Below are 21389 nucleotides of genomic sequence, written 5' to 3' on the forward strand. Positions count from 1 at the left end.
GTTGGGTTTTGTATGCCCTTGCAACTCACAGTGTGGTTGTCAGGCCGGCAGCATCAACATATTCTCGCAGTTAGTCAGAACTGCAATGCTTCAGCCCCTGTCCCAGAATTACTGAGCGAAATCTGCACGCTGACCAGATTCCCCAGGTGATCTGTGTGCACATTAAATTTGAGGAGCATTTTTTTAAAGCTTAAAAAGATGAATAAGAAATAGCTCTTGCCCTTATGGAGCTTAGAGGTCCCTAAAAACAACTTCAGTATTTACAGAAATAATTATAATGCAGGGTATAATGTGATAAGTGACATGAGACATCCATGCCAAATGCTAAAATACCACAGATTGTTTCAAGCTCAAGTTGAAAATAGTATAAATTTCCTTTTCTGACTGATAAAGTCTGAAAGTTCTTAAAGTTACAATGAGCCTTTTTTCTTTTCTACCATCTCTCAAATGCTATAAACCACAGAGCTTGACGTATATGTAAGTGGCGAGCTACATTTGTTTATGTATGTAAGGGACAACTGATGTAGAAGTGGAATCATTGCCTGAAACAAAAGGGACAAGTACCAACAGGTGTTAAAAATGACCCAATAATGTTACGTCTATGAGGTGAAATAGACTACCCAGACAAAGATCAAGGTTAAGACAAAGCATGTGAATGGAAATACTACAATTACCTTAATTTTTGATGCTTAGTGCATGTGAAAATAAAACCCTACTTTTTAAGTTAAAAAGCAATGAATTAAACAAAAATATGGCCTACAACTCTGTTGTCATTATGAAGACAACATTGATTTATTAATTATTCTCCTTTTAATGGTACTGATTTCATCTTGTCAAGTTTACCATTGCAAGTTACCAGAACAGCCAGAAGTAAAGCAATTTAGTGAAAGAAGCTGATGAAACTCTGTATAATCACTACAATGTACTTATTATTTTTGAAAGTATTAGCAGCAAAGTGAATTAAAATGATAAGTAAAATGTAGAAGAGGAGTGGCATCATTTAGTACACCTGGGATGGAGATACATATGTGTGAGGTTTAAGAGAAACTACACCCACTCTTCTTCTACTCTTCCGCCACCAAAAAAAACCTTCCAAGGGAGATACAGCCTAAGAGTTAAGACAGATAAGATAATTTCCACAGCAAGCAGTGATTCAGTCCCTTCCTCCAGTGAAATGGAAGCTGTTGAGTTTATACAGAAGCAGGTAGCTTTGAATTTGAAGGCTGTTTCAGTAATATTAAAGATATCATTGTGTTTTATTTGAATTTATAGCACAAGTATTTTGTTTTTTAAATAAGCACATAAAATTTTCAAGTTTGATATATTTTATTTCAATTTGTGGTAAAACCACATGGTCTCGTCTAATATAGGCAAAAATAATTATTTGAAATAACTGTTGAACTTTTTGTCACTGGCTATAATTAATGGTGTTTGACAAAAGTCAAATCAGCAGGGTTTTGTTCTCCATACACAGCTGTTGTAAATAGAGAGGGCAGTTTTTAGGTGACAAATTGGACCAATGTAATTCTGACATAGCAGAAGCGAAATTGTTCATGGTTAATTTTATAGAATTTTGTTTTTGTTATTAGTAAATATAAAGACCTGTTATTGTCTTATTTCAAATTCCATTTTTTTCTGGCAGTAGTTTTAGTTTTTACTTTTCAGAACTTACTTCAAACTGAAATTTCCTGCTTACATTCTTCAAATAATGTGTTTTTGAATAAAATTATCCGAAAGGATATATTTGTCTTAGAAATGACAACATTCTTAGGATTTTTTACAAATTATTTTGGACAAGGGAAGCTTGAAGGAGGTTTAAGTTGGATAACAGATATTAAGAAGTATTTAAATTATTTTCTTGGCTATTTTATGTAAATGCAGTGGATGCTTCACTTTCTCTTTAGGAATTACCAGTTCTCAATTCCTCTTCACCCCTTATTTATTTTTGGTTTTGTCCCAAACAATAAAACATGCTGGCATGTTTTCGGTACCTGGAACAATTAGGTAGAGGAGCATGTTCACAATGCATGTGGCCAATCCGTCACCAAAATGAATATATATTTTGGATTTTTCAACACTTTAAATTGTTTAGATTTTTTAACTCTGTTAGAAGGGCTAGTTAAAGAGTTGTGTAACATGAGGCTGTGTTCTTTTGATGCGAGTCCGTCTTTGCAAGCCATTTCTTTCTAGTTATATTCCCTTTTGTAGAGCGTGGAAATTTTGTGGGAATCTGAGGTCTTCATAGCTGGAATCCATGTTAAGTAGGCAATTGAATGATTAAATCATGCAAGTTATTCAGGTAAACATAAGTCTTTCTCCTCAATGCCCTATTTTCCATCATTTCACCATTTTCTTATGATTTTGGATACCTCAAGGGGCATGTAAAAATAACTAAGAGTTGAGGGATTTTTCCCCCCACAATTCCCATGTGCTGATGACCGATTAATATCCATGGACATATGCAACAAGATATCTATAAATGGAATTCTTTTACTGATTTTTATTTGAGCTCATTCTACGTTTGACTTATTTACTAGACTTATTTCATTTAGTAAGGAAAATCTCTTTTTCATTTTTGATTAGTACATGGAGGTCTTATATGAATACAAATAGTTGTTTTTAGGGAAATAAAAGTATTTCCTAGGATAAACAGTTATTTGCTATAAATTAAATTTAGTTTGATAACTAAAATGTTATCATTTTTGGTTTACATATCAGAACCCAGAAATAATTGACTAGAAGATATAATGCTATCATATAGCTAATTTGCAGTAAAAACTACATTTTTCAGTAAATATTAGTTTGACCACATGAAATTGCTGATATTTGACCCTTGTGACCTACAGATATGGGAGGTGTATACAGTTCAACCTAATACTAGAAGCCAAAGCATGAAATGTTACACTGATTCAATCAATAGCAAAACAAAACATGGAGTGGGCAACACCACACTTTTGAAGTGCAAATTTTTTTGCTTAAAAGACAAAAACTGATGGGGCCGGCTCGGTGGTGCAGTGGCTAAGTGCGCACGTTCCCCTTTGGCAGCCTGGGGTTCACCGGTTTGGATCCTGGGTGTGGACATAGCACTGCTTGGCAAGCCATGCTGTGGTAGGCGTCCCACATATAAATTAGAGGAAGATGGGCATGGATGCTAGCTCAGGGCCAGTCTTCCTCAGCAAAAAGAAGAGGATTGGCAGCAGTTAGCTCAAGGCTAATCTTCCTCAAAAAACGAAAAAAGACAAAAACTGAAAGAAAATCGCATGTTTCTGAGGAACTTGCTGTTTTTATTATCATTGCATAAATATGTAAAAGCTACTTAAAACTCTTAATAACCAGAAAACTGAAGGTAGAGTTGAAAAGCTCATACCAAGTAAAGTTGGATACACAGCAAGAAATACAGATGAGTTACTCTGAAATAATTTATTTCCTAACTAACATCAAACTAACCAAACTTCCTTATTTTAATTAGTGAGGAACAACTTCTTGGTAATTTTAAACTACTTTTGGTACTTATTTCCTTTTTTTTTTATTGTTACAGGATTAGATGAAATAATAACGTCAGTTTGCTCCTTTGTAAAAGAGGGGTTTGTGTCAGAAGTATTCTAAGGTGCCTTTCAGCAATAGGCTGCCATACAAATAGGAAAAAAATCTAACATGGTTTAAAGAATATTTATTTAAGCAGTAATTCTGACTGGAAAACATCTGAGTGGAAATGAGGTATGGTTTAGGAACCTCTTTGCTTTAGCACATTTTTTTGCAGTTTATTAAAATAAAATGAAGTTGTAAAAACTTAAACCATGACTTCTTTCCTCTTTGAACTTTAGTTCCTGTTGAAATTGGAGAGAAAACTACGTAGCAATTTACGTGTGCTACCAGGGGCTTTCACAGTGCATCACTGCCTTTGCTCATTCATATATTAAGTGCCTATTATGTGTCAGAGCTGGACTCACAGGTTCTAGGGTGTGGACCTTCGCAGTGGAGATCTAGACACAAATTAGCACATTGGGAGTAGAACTCTCGTTCAGAGACAGGCTTGCATTAACCAAACTCACAAGATATTAGTGTATAAACCAAAATGCAAATATATTGGTTTACAATAAGAAGTCTTTGCTCCAAATGATTTAGAATGCACATGTGAGCCTACTCAGCACTGTCTCACTGGAAGTTACTCCACAGGGAAAATCAAATTATAACTAGGAGACTGCTTGGTGAGTAAGTTGTTAAAAGAGGGAATGGAATGAATTGCATGATTCAATGTTTGAAACTGGTCTCTGATATTCTGATGCCTCCAATTCCACAACAGTGACGCTCTTGCCAGAAGGACCAGATTGCTCAAGACTGTGGGCCAGGTTATGCTTCCCGTACACAGTGCTTGGATGCAGATTACTTTTTTTGAAGACTTTCCTTTCTTTTCTCAATTTCATATTACAGTTTTCTCCCTGCTGCAGTATTTTATATAAGCTGATTAACCCAACTTTCTAGCTTAGTGCCTGGCCCCAAAAAGGTACTCAAGAAATAAACCATTTAGCTAGCTACAAGGTTTTGGTTATTTTTGCTTTAAGAGTAGTACATGTTTCACTTCTAGGATGCTTTGGGGATAGTTTAGTGCTTCACTCTAAGGAATGTGTGTGTGTGTGAGAACAGCACGATACCCACCTGCATGCCTTGATGCTTTGGAAAAATATTCTGATTATGTTATTTTGAGGAAGTTCTAGATATGCTTATGAATCTCTTTTTGCTTGCCAAATAAAGATTTAGATTGTGAAGGCGCTTTCCAGAGACAGAGCTTCAAAACTAAATGAAACTAGGAGTATCACTAATTCTTCAATTTAGCGAAGCTCTTTGTGATGATAAGTGCGTGTGTGTTGGGGTGGGGGGTAGATAGAACCTACTTTTGAGACACTTGAAGGTCATACTTCAGATGCTTAGTCATTTTCCAGGAACCAGAAACTGTTGTTGGTTCTAGTCTAATCCTCACTAAATGATGATTTTATTTTTTCCTAAAACTGCTGTCCCATTATTAAAATGAATGCATAATATGAGCTATCTTGCCTGTAATAGAATAGGTAATTTTATTATTTCACCATAATCCCTCAAGGCGTGAGTCTGCAATATAGACTAATGGGTTGAAAAAAGATATTAACTTCAGAAAAACTCAAGGGAATTAATCTTTCAGAATGCTTCTGAAACCAACAACTTCTGTTTTCTATTTTATATTTCTATACCTCAAAAAAAAAAAAAACCAACCAAAAAACTATTTCCCCTCCACTCTCCCCTTTTCTAAAAATAATTCACTTTTGGGTTGTTACCCTATAACACATGCCAAAATTCAGCCCAAAGCGAATTTCTGTAGCCAACTTAGAACCCCAAAATAGAAACTGCTGACAGTTCCTTAAATACAGTAACACTGACAGGTGCCTTAGTAATAAATTCACAAGCTTAGAATCCACAAAACAATAAAGTTATGCAAATCAGAGCATGTAGGAAGAATAATCTGAAACAAATGGCAGAACAGTAAGTTTAGCACTGTGACATCCTGGTTTTACTAAGATATAACAAATAACCCTGAGGAGAATCATAGAGAAATTTAAGATCAAAGAGGGAGAAACAAACATAACAAATAAGCGAGTACTGTTTGAGTTGATGAATTAATTGATTTCCCTAGTACAGCAAGCATAAACAGAGATGAGAAACTGATCATAAGGTTTTATATTTCGGGTATAAATAACAAAAGGCAAATGGAAAATAAAAAGAGATCTAACCTGATCGAGGTTATCAGAGTTGCTTTGTTTTAATTGTTCCTTCAGCATCGTTCCCATCAGTCATATTCAGATTAGTTGTTTAATTTTAGTCAACCAATCAAGCATGCAGTACATTTTGAATTCCATTTGTTTTAAATGCCCCTGCTTAATTATCTTTTACTTTTGTTATTAATCTCTGATATTATCGGCTTAATGGAAAGTTTATTTTTTAAAAAAGAAAAGGCAATGTGTTCATTTAACTTATTTTTAGGAAATACATATTTTTAATTAAAACTTAAAATAGCTCTAATAATCACAGACAAAAGTGGAGCTGAGGAATATAGCACCACCTTTTGTTAGGTGCGTGGTAAAATGTAACTTTGAACTTATACTAACAGTTACAGCATGTAACATAAATGTTTAATGTCTCTTTGTTTTTATCACTTTTAACTAGCTCCCAAAGAAGTACAAAATGGCTGTTGTGTGCACAAGAAAAACATATTAGAATAATTATTATTTTAAATATAATAAATGAATCATCCTATCTGAGGTGAAGAAATAGTAGACTACAAGTTTTTTGGAGACAGGGACCGTAACTACTCTTTTCGTGCTGTATTCCATTACCTAGCACTGTTATCTGGGGCTTGATAGGTTCTTAATAAATATTACCTGACATGAAAAACAGTATCAGTTGCAATTATGTTCACAAAAATTCCATTCAACGGCATGGTGGTGATAATCTGTGCAAAGCATCTCAGAAAAGGGAGTTCTAGAGAAACATCTAGAGTTAGATAGGAAGGTCACAGAGCCAGGACTGGAACACATATACTAGACTTCCATTGGGCTCAATACAGCTTCCATGACCATATTTGCCAGGTATTCAAAAGTTTAAATTTTTTAAAAAAACAGGGCCATGTCTGTTCTTTGGAGTTCTAATTAAAATTGCTTCTAGAAGTGGAAACTTTATTTGGATACTAAATAATTTTCCTGATTATTTCCTCACTTAAACACTTTCAAACTAATAACCAAAATGTTCTGGTGGAAACAAGGTTGACTAGTAAATATTACAATGTGGCCTGTGTGACCAAAGTTCCCCTGAAAGGCTTCCTCATCCTGCTTCAAAGATGATTTTTCGTTTTTTCAGAAGTCTGCAATTTGTAGCTGTGCTTAAGTGTGTGTGTGTACATGATTCTTTTAAAAATCTCCTCTCTAGTCACTTAAACTTGACAGTTGCTTCTCTTCTGGCATATAATTTTTCTAATCAAGTGTATGAAAAATACTTAAAATTAGTGAATACATTCCATAATTGGGCCAATAAAAACAGAGAGCTCATTGGAAGGGGACTATGACACCTGAATTAAAAAAAAAAAAGTGTTCTGGCCCTGGGTACTCTGTACTAGTCGTGGCACAGTGGGCAAGTCATTTGAGCCTTTGTAGATTTCAATTAATGCGTCTGTAAAATACTTTCAAAAATTCAAGTTGGTGGTTAAGTGGTTGAAAAACACCATTTCTCAGTTTGGCCTGTGTTTTTGTGTTGAAGCTAGAGGAAGTTATCCCTTTTCAGGTATAACAGACTGTGAGCTAACAGTTTTGTTAGAAGCAGAGAAATCAAAATGTACCATCTAACACTGAGAAAATAGAGACCTGGCTTTATTTCAGAAGTGGAGGACCGTTTGGCAAATCATCCTGTTGTGAGGTGATGAACTTACACAAAACTCCTCTCTCAAAGTATTTACTGTAGAATGAGAAGTCTGTTTATGATGCCAAATTTAGTTGCTTATATTATTGGATATTAAGTTATGTGCCAAAAGTTACTTATATATACCATAGTCTCTGATCACCATAATACATAATAAGTGATAAATAAATAAGTAATAAAACCAGAAATTATTAACAAAAAGCTTTAATGTAAAATAAATACTTACTTAGAAGAATTAAGCCGTTAAAAACTATTGGGTCAGAGGCAATTAAAACTGCAATTATGAGTCAAGGGGAAAAACCCTCCTGAAATGCAGCTAAGCTGTACACCCAGGCAACTATATAGTTTTAAATAATTTCACTTTTAAACTATAAAAATAAAATAAAATAAAACAGAATACTTTAGGAATTTTTAAAAGCTAATATTTAACCATAACATAATATTAAGGGGAATTGGATGAGATTTAAAAAAAAGCCAAACAATTTAAAGACAGTGAAGGATGGAGTTCATATATTCAAGAGCTGGTTCTTAAAAATAATAATTTAAGGGGCCAGCTTGGTGGTGTAGTGGTTAAGTCTGCACCCTCTGCTTCTGTGGCCTGGGGTTCGCAGGTTCAGATCCCGGGTGTTGACCTAGCACTGCTTGTGAAGCCACCCTGTGGCAGCATCCCACATAAAATAGAGGAAGATTGGGATGGATGTTAGCTCAGTGACAATCTTCCTCAAGCAAAAAGAGGAAGATTGGCAACAGATGTTAGCTCAGGGCCAGTCTTCCTCACACACACACACACACACAATAATAATAATTTAGAAATCTCTGGAAATATAACTAAGAAAAAATGTAAAGCACAGTTATTTAAAAAATGAGTAAAGAAGTTAAATGAAAAACAAATTTTAATAAAAATAGAAATTATAAGCCGATTCTCTGTGAAACTTAATAGCAGCAAAAAATTCACTGGCTGACTACTTCTAATTTTGGAGTAGAAAACTGCAATATCTAAAATGGGAGAAATTGAAAGAAAACTTATTTAAGAATTATTATTCAAAAATTTTTTTACCAGTAAGCTTTAAAAAATTTTAAGACATAAATTCCTGTTTGTGTGAATAGAAATTGATAGAAAGTATTCCAATTAAAAATTTGAAAGTCACATAATCCTGAATCCAAAACCTAATGGAAAATATCACCAAAAATATATCTATAGAGCAATCTCTTTTATGAATATATAGGCAAAAAGTCTAAATAAAATATAGCAAATTAAATTTAGCAATATCTTAAAAGAATAATTCACCTCAACCAGAGATGGCTTGGTGTCAGGAATTCATTAATAAATAATTATAGAAACACATCAAAAGAAAAAATATCACACTAGAGATGGATAAAAAGCATGAAAAAAGTCAACACCTATTGCTGAGAGAAAATATTAATAAATTAGAAATAAAATAACCGTCATTATGTAAGAAAATGTTTCTTAATCAGACAATATCATAGAGTGAGCTACCAGAGGCATTCTTTCTGAAATCGAAGTATTCTTATATTTGATAACATATTAAAGATTATTGGTGATAGTCACTTTTTTAAAATATCACATAGTTTTTCCAATGTATTAATGAAAACATATTTATCTCTGTTATTTCCAGAAACTACCTTGAGCTAACAATAAAGATTTAAAAGTATAAACCCTGAGGAGAGAGAGAATAGGAGAGGAGATCATCATGGAGAAGGGATGCCAACAAATATTTGGAAGATGGGAAGAGGTATAGGAGTGGTGACTGACTTAGAACCGTGGAGGAAACTCAACCTCAGTGTCTGCAGGGAGAGTGTTGAGAAGCAGGGGACTTTGTTCCCCCACACTCTAAAGGATCCAGGAATTACAGGTGGGGATGATGCTAAGGGCTGAATATAATGGTTGGTTGAAAGTCTATTTAAATAGCAGTTAGGTCACAAGATCATACTTCTCCCTTCCTTGCCCTACCACCCCACCCGGTTAGGAGTCTGCCCTTCTTCTTGCCCAGCAGAGTTTGGGAAGTTGATTATTTAAAGAAATTAATCCATAGAATTTTGAGACTTTGGGACACCAGGGATATGGGAAGCTGGGGGTGAAAGATGGGATTGATAAATAGTGTATTAAGTAAAAGTCTATATACAGAATGTGAGAATTGTCAACCTACTTCCCACCTGCTGGCCAGAACCCCTGATCTTTCAGAAGAACTTTGAACTTTAAAGAAAGAAATAAAACCTCTCAAATGGGGAAAAAACCAAAAAACCTCAAAAGAAATACATTCAGTGCAGGGAACAGAAGAAAATTTAAAACAATTTAACAATAGTCTCAGAGAGATAAGAAATACATTACATCAATTTAAACAAGAAGAGGATACTATTTTTGTTCTACCGTAGATCCTTTTTCTCTGCCGTAGCCTCAATCAGTCTTCTCTCATTCTTTCTTTCTTTGACTCGGTTCATTTTGACTCTTTCCATTTCTTAGCCCTACACAGTCTATGCCACCAGTAATCCTAGATTCCAGTCCTGTGGCTTCTTCAGCTGGGAGGACTGAGACTGAGAGATTCCATCTCCTGATTCCTCCTGGATTGCCCATGGACATGTCCCAAGGTTAGACCAAGCCTATGATAGTCTTGATGTAGATGGATCTGCTGCTAACTCTAGTCCAATGCCGAAGGCTATAGGTTTGTTTTTCATTGCCTTAGCCTCCTATATTCTACTGGAAACTGGGAGAGGAAAAGGGTGAGAATGAGACATTTTTAATTTCAAAAACGTAGGAAGAACACTGTAAAAGAGATTAGTCAGGAAAGTAGACTTATTCTCAGATAAGAGCTGGGGATAACTGCTAAGCTACTGTATGTCTTTCTAAGAATGCTTAGAATGTTACTCTTATAGAAGGAAGTAAAAAGGGAAGGGCTGGACTGCGAGCCATACTGTGTATAGGATAATTCCAAATCATCACGTTCCCTATCTGTCAGCAGAAGTGATGAGTGGGGAAGGGGTTGCAGCAGGTAGGGAAGGGAGTCTTATGTTTGGGAGGCTAGTCCATATGTAAGGGGCAAGTGTCAGTAAGTCATGAGTCAGTATAATTCAAAAAGTTTTTCAGCCACACAGGCATTTTGTGCTTTGCAATTTTTTCAGTTATTTTACTGTTCATGATGTCATACAAATGATATAAATTATGTAATTATAAAAATATGTAGTTCAAGACAACAACTTTGAGTTTTTTCTTAGGAAAAACAGGAACTCACCTTGCCTCGTCAGAATGCCTGTGTTCTAACTTTTACTCAAGTGTTTGCTGGCTACAGGACCTTGGACAAATATTTAAATCTCTCGTGCTTCAGTTTCTCCATCTGAAAAGTGGGAATAGTAATAGTGCGTGTTGTGTCAGGATTCAATAACTGTTACTATTATTATTATAAACGTTTTGGTCTAGCTGCATTTTAACTTCCCTGTGAAATGTTGCCTAACTCTGACTATTCATTTGTTATATTTTAACCTCTCTTTTTACTTCTCGTGTTTTCACATCCAAACATTGACTCAAATGCAGCCCGTGTATATAAGTACAGATCAGAAAACACGGCACTGTGCAGTGAATTCTGTGAACAGAGGCTTGTTATTGTCCTCTGTAATGGACATAATGATATCTTCATTTTAACATAGGCACTTTTCACTACGAATATATGTAAAATCGTTTTCTTTTATATTTTAAGGAATAATACTGGTAGAAATTTGATTGCAATTCTAGCCATTGGGAGAGATTCAATTGTTATTGCTAGTTTAATCTCATGTTAAATAATTCTAAAAAGTCACTCTCCAGGTTGAGGTGAACATAGATGTAAATGGTTGGGCTGATGCTGAGTGAAATCTGAAATTTTATCGTGTTATTATGTTTCACAAGCCGGCAAACTATTGCCACTATTTGTTCCTCATCTATTTTCTTTTGAGGAAGCCAACTGAACATTAAGTTCTTGGTGGATGTATTTCTTTAAAAAGTAGTGGTGCCATACCATGTACTGTCATTACTTAAAAACTGTGACATTCTGACAGTGTGTCAGAAAAAGTGGTGGCTGTATGAAATTTACATGCCTAAGTTTGTAACTAAAACTAATTTTGTCAGGGAATATTTTATAATTACCAAATTAAAGAACTGTATAATTAAAGTAAAATGAGCTCTGCATGTGCCTAGAAACATAATCTCCTAATGGTTTTTTGAGTTTTTTTCCCAATGACATTATTTTGTAATGTATGTAATTTATTTTGGAAGTAGTGACAGAGTAAGATTGTTTTCCAGGGATTTGCAATCACTTGGATAAGTCCATGAACAACTTACTATGTTGAATTATTTTCACATTCAATTTAGTGACTTTTAAAAGAGGAACAGCAAATCAACCATGTTCCAATGCCACCCCCACTGCTTCTCATACTTCTGTATTTTATTTATAGCAGAGGAAACCTTTCTTCATTTCTTCCTGTCAGCTGTGCAGAGGCTGTTCTACTGAAATTGGGTAGAAGCATATCCAAAATACTTTTTAGCACTTTGAGTTAGTCTTTGTTAAATAAATTGATTAAGATGATTATTTTTCTAGCTAAGTTGATATGGAGCTTAAAAGCAGCTTATTTTTTTTAAACACTCCTATATAAAACTTGAAAAAACTCCCTCAGTCAGGGGAATTTATTTTTACAGATTAACTTTGTAGAGGTGTAATGAATATTATTTCTATTTTGGATTCTAATGTTATACTAATATGAATTCTTAGTTCCCTGATCTAGAGTTTTCTTCACAGGGATACTGCTCACTTTTTAACTGGTCTGATCATCTTGTAACAGAGTAGGACTTGAGAAGTGTGTATGTTCTATAATGGATTTCATTATCATTGGGCAGAAAGCTTAGTAGCCATATTGGAAATGTTTCATTATTCTATGTATTTGAAGGAGCCTGTTTAGGGAATAATTGGGCATATGCAATTACATTCAAGAAATATGGTACATATTTATGAAACCATTTCTTTCTGAAACTTGAAGGAGATGAAAAAATACCATCTATGTTTGTGTAGAAATTATATAGTTATAAGTGATGGACAAATCACTTAACCTCTCTGGACCTCAGTTTTCTCATCTATAAAATAAAGATATTACTACCCTCTCTATTGAACTCCCAGAGTTTTCCAAATGATCATGATATAATCAAGATGAAAATGCTTTGAAAAGTGTAAACATTGTGGAAGTATGAGATTATTATTTTTCATTATTGCTTGTTATCTAGAACTACAATAGAGTTAAGTGCTTTATTTTATTTGGCTAACCAGAAAGGAAAATAGAAAATTATTGTATTTAAGGTAGTTCAGATTTAAGAAATTAGAAATAGAATGTGCACAGGTCTGCTATGAGCCAGGTAAGCTATATGGAATCAACTGGATATGCACTAGCAACTTACTATGTTGACAAGTCAAAGCAGGTGGTAGAGAGCCATTCCTGTTCAAAGAAAGATCTAAACAGAGTAAAAGGAATGACGATGATGTTGCAATGATAATGACAACAATTACAAAGATATAAGCTCCACTTGGGCAAGGGTTTTGTCTATTTTTCCCTATTGTGTTCTAAGCCAAGAATTAGGCTCATGTACATCGTAGGTACTTAATAAATATTTGATAATATTACTGAATGAATAGCACTTAGTATTAGTGCTATTAGTGTTAGTAATAGATACATTCAGAATTTGCACCTGTTTCCATGTAGCTCATCAAGAATGTATTTATTTTTCTGCTTCTCTCAAGATGATTGTGGTTTTTGTCATTTATTCTATTAATGTGGTGTCTTTCATTAATTGATTTTCAGATGATAAATTAATCTTGCATTACTGGGATAAATCCCACTTGGTCAAGGTGTGTAATACTTTTTATATATTGATGGATTGTGTTTGAGGAATATTGGTCTGTAATTTTTTTTTCTTGTAATGTGTTTATCAGGTTTTGGTATCAGCATAATTCTGGTCTCATATAATGCATTGGGAAGGAGTCGGTTGTCTTCAATTTTCTGGAAGACTGTGCGTAGAGTTGGCATTAGTTTGTTGTTAAGTATTTTTTAGAATTCAACAGTGAACTCCACCTGGGACTGGAGCTTTCTTTGAGGGGAAATTTTTAATTACAAGCACAAATTCTTTAATAGATATAGTATTATTCACACTACCTAGTTCTTCTTGAATTTGGTAGTTTGTATTTTTCCAGGAATTGTCCATTTTGTCTATATTTTCAAATGTATAGGTGTAAAGTTGTTGGTCATATTCTTTTATTACCCTTTCAATATCTGTAGAATCTGTAGTGATGTCACAAATTCCAATCCTGATGTTCGTAATTATTGTCTTTTCATTTTTTTTAATGATCAGTCTGACTAGAAGTTTACCAATATTATAACCTTCTTAAATAATCAGCTTTTGGTTTCATTGATTTTCTCTATTATCTTTCTGTTTTCTATTTCATTGATTTCCACTCTGACATTCATTATTGCCTTTCTTCAACTTGCTTTCAGTTTAATTTGCTTCTGTTTTTCTTGTTTCTTAACATGGAAGCTGAGGTAATTGATTTGAGGCCTTCCTTCTTTTCTAATGTATGTATTTATTGCTATAAAATTTCCCTTAATACTGCTTTAGCTACATCACACAGATTTTCATATGTTGTGTTTTCATTTTCATTTTGTTTAGAATACTTTCTTTTAAAGTGTACAACACAATGTATATACATGTACATTGTGAAAGGACTCCTCACATCAAGTAATTAACACATCCATCGCCTCATGTATTTACCTTCTATTTTTGGTGAGAATATTTGTTTTACTCTCTTAGCAAGTTTCAATTATACAATATAGTGTTATTAACTATAGTTCAACTGTAGTCACCATGTCATACATTAGATTCTCAGACTTTATTCATCTTATAATGATATCTTACAACAGAAAGTTTGTACCCTTTTATCAACCTCTGCCTATTTTTCCCACCCCAGCAGCCCGTGGTATCACTTTTCTACTCTCTGTTTCTATGAGTTCAACTTTTTCTTTTCAGTTTCCACATATAAGTGATACCATGCAGTATGTATGTATATATGTGTATATATGTATATATAATTTTTTGATCCATTCACACGTTGATAGACACTTTGTTTCTGTACCTTGGCCATCATGAAAGGAATGCTGCAGTGAACATGGGAGTACAGATATCTCTTTGAGATAATGATTTTGTTTCCATTGGATATATACCCAGAAGTGAGATTGTTGGATCATATGGTAGTTCTATTTTTAACTTCTTGAGGAAGCTCTATACTGTTTTCCATAGTGACTCTACCAGTTTACATTCCCACCAACAGTGTACAAGAGGTCCTTTTTCTCCACATCCTCATCAGCATTTCTCTCTTATCTTTTTGATCATTACCATTCTAAAAGGTATGAGGTGATATCTCACTGTGGTTTTGATTTGCATTTCCCTAATGATTAGTAATGTTGAACATCTTTTCATGTCCCTGTTGGCCATTTGGATGTCTTCCTTGGAAAAACTGCTACTCAGATTCTTTGCCAACTTTTAAATTGGGTTTTTTGCTAATCAGTTGTATGAGTTTCTTGTATATTATGAAATGAAAGTCTTTACCTTTAGTCATATTCTTTGCTCTGAAATCTACTTTTGTCTCAAGATTTCTTTTGATTAGTGTTAAGATGATATATCTTTTCCAGTCCTTTCACTTTTGATCTATTTGTGTCATTATATTTGTAATGAGTATCTTGAAGGCAGCATATAGTTGAATCTTGCTTTTGGTATTCAACCTGGCAATCTCTGCCTTTAATTGGAGTATTTGACTATTTACATTTAGTGTGATTATTGATATGGTTAGTTTAAATCTATCACCTTGCTATTTATTTCTTACTTTTCCTATCTCTTCATTTCCTTTTTTCCTTTTGTACCTTCTTTTTGATTAATTGATTTTTAAAAATGATTTCATTTTATCTCATTTTGTTAGCTTGTCATCTACAACTCTTTGTTGTATTATTTTAGCTAATACTTTATGGTTTATAGTGTGCATCTTTAATTTATCATTGTCTATCTTCAAGTACTATTGTACTGCTTCACTTCATGTACAGGATGAGAACTTTATCAAAAGTATACTTGCATTTTCCCCTTTCTGACCACTGTGCTATTGTCATAGGTTTTATTTTTACATTAGGTATAAATCCTATGCTACATTGTTGTGAGTTTTGCTTAAACATTAGATTATTTTTTAAAGAGATTTAAATAATATGAAAAGTTTCTACTTTTCCAGGTAGTTACTAGTTCTGGTGCTTTTCATTCCTTTGTGTAGGTCCATCGGAATTTTTCCATCTGATGTCATTTTCCTTCCATGTAAAGGACTTTCCTTAACATTTCTTGAAGTACAAATCTGCTGGAGGTGAATTCTTCCAGCTTTTGTATGTCTGAAGGAGTCTTTATTTCACTTTCATTATTGAAATATATTTTGGCTGGGTATAGAATTCCATGTTGACTTTTTTTCAATCAATCCTTTAAAGATGTTGCTCCACTGTCTTCTTGATTGCAATGTTTCTGACATGAAGTATGCTGTCATTCTTATCTTTGTTCCTGTGTACTTAAAGTGTACTTACTTCCCTGCAACCTCTCACCCTCTGGCTGCTTTTAAGATTTTTTTCTACCTTATTACTATTTTGGAGCAATTTGATTATAATATTCCTTTGAGTAGTTTTATTCATGTTTCTTCTGCTTGGCGTTTATCGAGCTTGTTGGATTTGTGAGTGTATATTTTCCATCAGATTTGGAAATTTGGGGGCCATTATTTCTTTGAATATCAGCCACTCATTGTGGACTTCAAATACATGTATTTTAGCCACTTGAAATGGTCACACATCTTGATGATGCTCTGTTCTTCTCTTTCTTTTTTTTTAAATTGTCTTTTCTCTGAGTATTTCATTTTGGTAGTTTCTGTTGCTGTGTCAGCAAGGCCACTAATTTTTTTTTTTGAAATGTTTTATCAGCTGTTAGTTCCATCCAATCTGTTGTTCATCTAATACATTGTAGTTTCCATTTCTAGAACTTTCATTTGGTTCTTTTTAATATCTGTCATGTCACTACTTAACTTTTTGAACATATGCAATACAGTTTCATGACTTTTTTTTTTTTTAAAGTATGCTTTTTTTTGCTTAGGAAGACTGGCCCTGAGCTAACATCTGTTGCCAATCTTCCTCTTTTTGATTTTTCTGTCTCCAAAGCCCCAGTACATAGTTGTATATCCTAGTTGTAGGTCATTCTAGTTCTTCTATGCAGGATGCCACCACAGCATGGTTTGATGAGCAGTGCGTAGATCTGTGCCCAGTATCTGAACTAGGGAATCCCAGGCTCCTGAAGTGGAGTGGACGAACTTAACCACTCAGCCTTGGGGCCAGCCCTCATAACTGTTTTAATGTGGGTTTTTTTTTTTTTTTTTCCTGTTCATTCTAGAGTCTCTATCAGTTTTGGTTCTGTTTTGATTGATTTTTTTTTCTTAGTTGGGGGTCATATTTTCCTGCTTCTTTGTATGCTTGGGAGTTTTTATTATATGTCAAACATTGTATATTTTACCTCCTTGAATGCTGAATGTTTTTTGTATTCCTATAAACATTATTGAGCTTTATTCAAGGACACAGTTAAGTTATTGAAAACAGTTTTATCCTTTTGGTTCCAGGTAGGTATAACTGGAGTAGTGCTGTCTAGGGCTTATTATTTCTCACTTCTGTGAGAAGTCCCTTTAGTTTACTGTATCCAGTGTCCCATGATTCATGAGATTTTCCTCTCTGGTTGGTGAAAATAAGCACTATTTCTAGCCCTTTGTGACTATTGGGCACTATTACCTCTAATCCTTTATGGCAGTTTCTGTACACACGTGCTGATGAGTACTCTACTGACTATTTGAGGGAATCTCTTCTGTAGAGCTCTGGGATTCTCTCTATTGCTTGGTGCTGTATTCTTCTCTCTAGTACTCCCTCCTGTGAACACTTTGGTGACCCTAGACTTTCAGCTTTGTCTCCTCAACTTTGGGATACTGAGTTCTTTCTGAGTTCCTACCCACTGTACTATCAGCAGAAATCGTTCAAAGCAATAAGCTGAAGCCATCTTTGCACTCACTTTGTATATTTCACATCTCTCAGGGATCACTACACTTTGTTGCCTGATGTCCAGTGTTTTAAAACCATTGTTCAAATACTTTGTCCGTTTTTTTATTGTTCCAGGTGAGAGAGTAAATCTGATCTATTATTTTATCTTGACAGGAAATGGAAGTTTCTGATTCATAGTAATTTTTATATCATAACAATAATGTCTTAAATTCCTGTTTTCCTCCTTTATACTAAGAAGGCTAGTTTCTTAACCTCTGTGTGCCTCAATTTCATCATTTATAAAATTAGAATTATAGTTGTGCATACTTTCAAGGTTGTTGAGAGTTAAATGAGATAACACTGTAAAACATTTAATAAGCACATAGAAAGCTCCCAGTGCATTACTTATTTTATTGTTATCATTATTTTTATGTTACAAATCACACAAAACTGTCTCTCACTTTTAAATGTATGTCCACTTAATTTGATTCATTTTTATATTTCTGTTAAATAAGTTTAATATTTATGTTATATGCAAGTAAAGGGTCAAGTGGATCTACTGAATGGGAGACAAGAATCATACATCTTGAAAGACAGGTGGTAACTGTTAGTATGGTCAGTTGGATAATGTTTCCTGGGAGAGAAATTTTGTCAAGGGCACTTAATATGGTCCTCAAAATATTCTTCTGAGAATGAAAGTTCCTATCCAGACAAAAAATTGCAGATACAATTCACTAAGTCATTTCTTTGTGATTTGGATCATCTCTTTACCCTTCTTACATAACATCTCCTCCCGTAAGGGAAGATCACGTTTAATCCCATCTTTCTCAATAAAAGCTGAGCTGTTTAACCAAAACAAACTCAGCAGCATGGCATTTTAACATGTCTTTATCATATCTGACTCATCAGTTTTTTAATGCCTAGGTCACTAAAGTTATCCACTGGGAAACATTTTAGCATTCCCTAAGGTGAAATATAGAAGCTATTTAATAGTAAATACTTCATGTCTTATGAACTTTCAACAAGGGAGGTAATTAGTAACTTAATATTTAAAACCTCCAAGGGAATTTATGGTACGTAAATTCTTAATGCACAGTTTTAATACATTAGGCATAATTTAATGAGATAATATTAGGCACATTTCAAATCATCATAGCATTCAGATTATCTACAGAGAATGTTGCCTATGTGTATGGTGTGTGCAACTCACCTACATCTATTTGCAGAATATTGACACTGAAGAGAAGGAGCTATTCTTTATATTAATATTAAAACTAAAACTCAAATTTTTATTTTTAAATAGAATGTGATTTAAATATAGTCTTTTAAAAAGCAAAATATAAAGCATAAGAAATCAATTTCTACCTTGGTCCTAGCTAGAAGACTCTTTTGTCTTCTCCACTTTATTTAGATTTAGTAAAAGAAAAACCATTTTAGCACAGATTTTTATCTATACTAATCTGCATTTCCTCAAGAAAAGTTATTTCCATTTTAGTAAATTTACTTTTATATATGTATTTATTTCCAACAAAAAGAATCATTGTATTCTTTTATGAAAAAGTAGGAACAGATGATATTTATCACTTAAGTAACAGTCTAATATAACCTAGACACAGTTCGGGGAACCCTTTATTTTTTGAGTAACTCACTTCTATTAGATTCTGATCAAATTATATCTGCTTTTACTAGATTTTCTTCTGTAGTGGGCAATTCAATAGGAAGATCCCTTGGTAGGGTCTTAATGAGTGATTATTTGTTGAGGAGAATGGTATATTTGATGGAAAATATTCGATTTCTTACAGAGTTCTCGCATTTATATAATGTCCAATATCAGAGCATTTCAGATTATAAGTGAAAGCTACAAATGCCTTTTTAAAATTATTGTTTTCCTGTTGCAAGTCCATGACTAGTGTCTTGAACCCAGTAGATGCAAATGTCTAATCGGATCATAGTAGGGACATCACTTATTGGTTAGCTACTATGTGGCAGGAACTAGGTTAGGCACTTTATATTTATTATCTCATTGACTCCTTCCAATAAGCCTATGAGGTACTATTATCCTCATCTGACAGAGAAAGAAATGGAGGCTGGGAGGTTAAGGATATTGGCCAAGTAGCAAAGAGAATTCTAATGAAGTTGTCTGATTTCAAGCCAGATAATGATAGTGACAATTTCAGGATATCTGTGTTCACATATGACCTCTAGAAATAGTTCAGGTAGTATTGGTACTAAAATAGCAAATCAAATTAATCTATCATTCTCTTGGTCTTAAAGCATTTTTCTTTGCATCCAAAATTATCATTGTAAAGTTTTCAGGGAAGATAGAATCTGCATATTTTGAGCCTTTGTTTTGGCAGAAAAAAATAGGAGTTAAAAATGTGCAATTTGTTCAAAGTGCAAATATGCTGTGGCATTTTGGCATTGTTCCAAGGGCACAGATTTAACTTGGAATTTTGGTGGCTGTTACTGGGAATGTACTGTTTATCAAATTCAGTGTTAACTACACAGTTGAAGATTTTCTAGCAAAACTCTTTCTCTTTTTAACTTAAAAAAAATTCTTTCACCAACTTCTGAGGGTTGATAAGTAAAATTCATAAGGAGGTATGGTCTTTGATCAGCAAAGTCTTCTATTAAATGGTAATCAGTGAAGTCATTCTACTGAGAGTTTGTATAACCGGAATTTGGATGATCTGGCGTCTCTGCTAAAACCTCATGGCCTTACATCTAAATGGAAATAAGAAAGGGTGGAGTTTATAGCTTTTCACTGCCTTAGTGAGTGAAATAACCAGCCAGCAAACACCTCAGATGGTTGTAGGTGCTCCTGAGAAGTTTGACAGGCAATACTTTAATCAGAGGCATTGGTAATTCTGTGACCTGAAAGGGTTATTGTTTTCAAAGGCCAGAATTTCCTTTCTTCTAGATAATGTATATCTATGTATAAAATATCTTAAAATTGAGCATGATGAACAATAGAATATATTTTAACCTATTACTAAAAGTTTTTCCTAGCTTACCTCTTCATCGCTTTTAGAAATTTCTCCTTCCTCTGTGCTTCCAGAGTTGTCAATTCATACAGATCATGTTAAGCATCATTCTCTCTCATGTGCTATAACTAATACTGATTAAGAGGTTAGTGACAATAGGAATCATGGTTCTCCTAGCAGGCTACACAGTGGCATTCAAGAAATTGTTAATTTAATAAATTCTTGTTTAATAAAAGTACATGTTTGGTGATCCTAAAACTGCTCTAAAAAATAGTCTTAATTTTTAAAAAGTACATGATTGTCTTCCAGTAGGGTAGTTTATTCTCTTTATTAGTCAACAGAAGATGAACAAAATGACAATTTTTTGAGTACTAGTGGACTGAAGAAGAAATTCCCTGTTAGCTTGTTTTGCTCCCCAGAATATATGTAGAAAGAGGTGAATTCGATTTTTATACATGGATGAGGAATAATTCAAATTCATTTTATCTCTAGGCTAAGGCCCTAAAGAATCAGTTTATCATCCTTGTTTGATTGGGTGACTGATTCTTCCCAGGTTGGTCCAGGCTGTTCCTCCATTCAACATTTTTCTTTTATTTTACCTATATTTTTGGGATTTTACTCCCCCTGCTGGCCCCTGGCATGCATTAGAGTTGACTCTTTTCCAATGCCTCTATAGTTAAATTTTTCCTGTCTGTTTCTCTTCAAGCCTCATGTATAGTAATACTTATGTTCCCAACACAGGAGCAACCATAAGTTCAAAAGTAGATATTTTAAGTTTTTAGGCACCATTTTTCTTGAAATTTTCCTAGAGAGAATAGAGTACACCAATGCTCGTTTAGAAAATAT

At 33.9% G+C, this 21389-nt stretch overlaps 1 protein-coding gene across 20 annotated transcripts in view; it reads left to right on the top strand.

Annotated features, from left to right (window-relative positions):
- Positions 1–21389, top strand: part of HDAC9 (histone deacetylase 9) — an 866113-nt gene that overhangs the window by 221706 nt on the left and 623018 nt on the right. Inside the window, exons 2-3 of one of the 20 annotated variants that reach the window (XM_070509687.1) lie at positions 9078–9314; positions 9923–10047. The exons of 16 other annotated variants lie outside the window; for them this stretch is intronic. In XM_070509687.1, the coding sequence (XP_070365788.1) occupies positions 9936–10047 (112 nt within the window). In that variant the 5' untranslated portion in view covers positions 9078–9314; positions 9923–9935. Of the gene's footprint in view, positions 1–9077; positions 9315–9922; positions 10048–21389 lie in introns of those variants that run through there. 3 more of the 20 variants (XM_070509668.1, XM_070509697.1, XM_070509835.1) reach the window with 3 other exon arrangements.

Source organism: Equus asinus, chromosome 1 (genome assembly GCF_041296235.1).
Source record: "Equus asinus isolate D_3611 breed Donkey chromosome 1, EquAss-T2T_v2, whole genome shotgun sequence".
Lineage (NCBI taxonomy): Eukaryota > Metazoa > Chordata > Mammalia > Perissodactyla > Equidae > Equus > Equus asinus.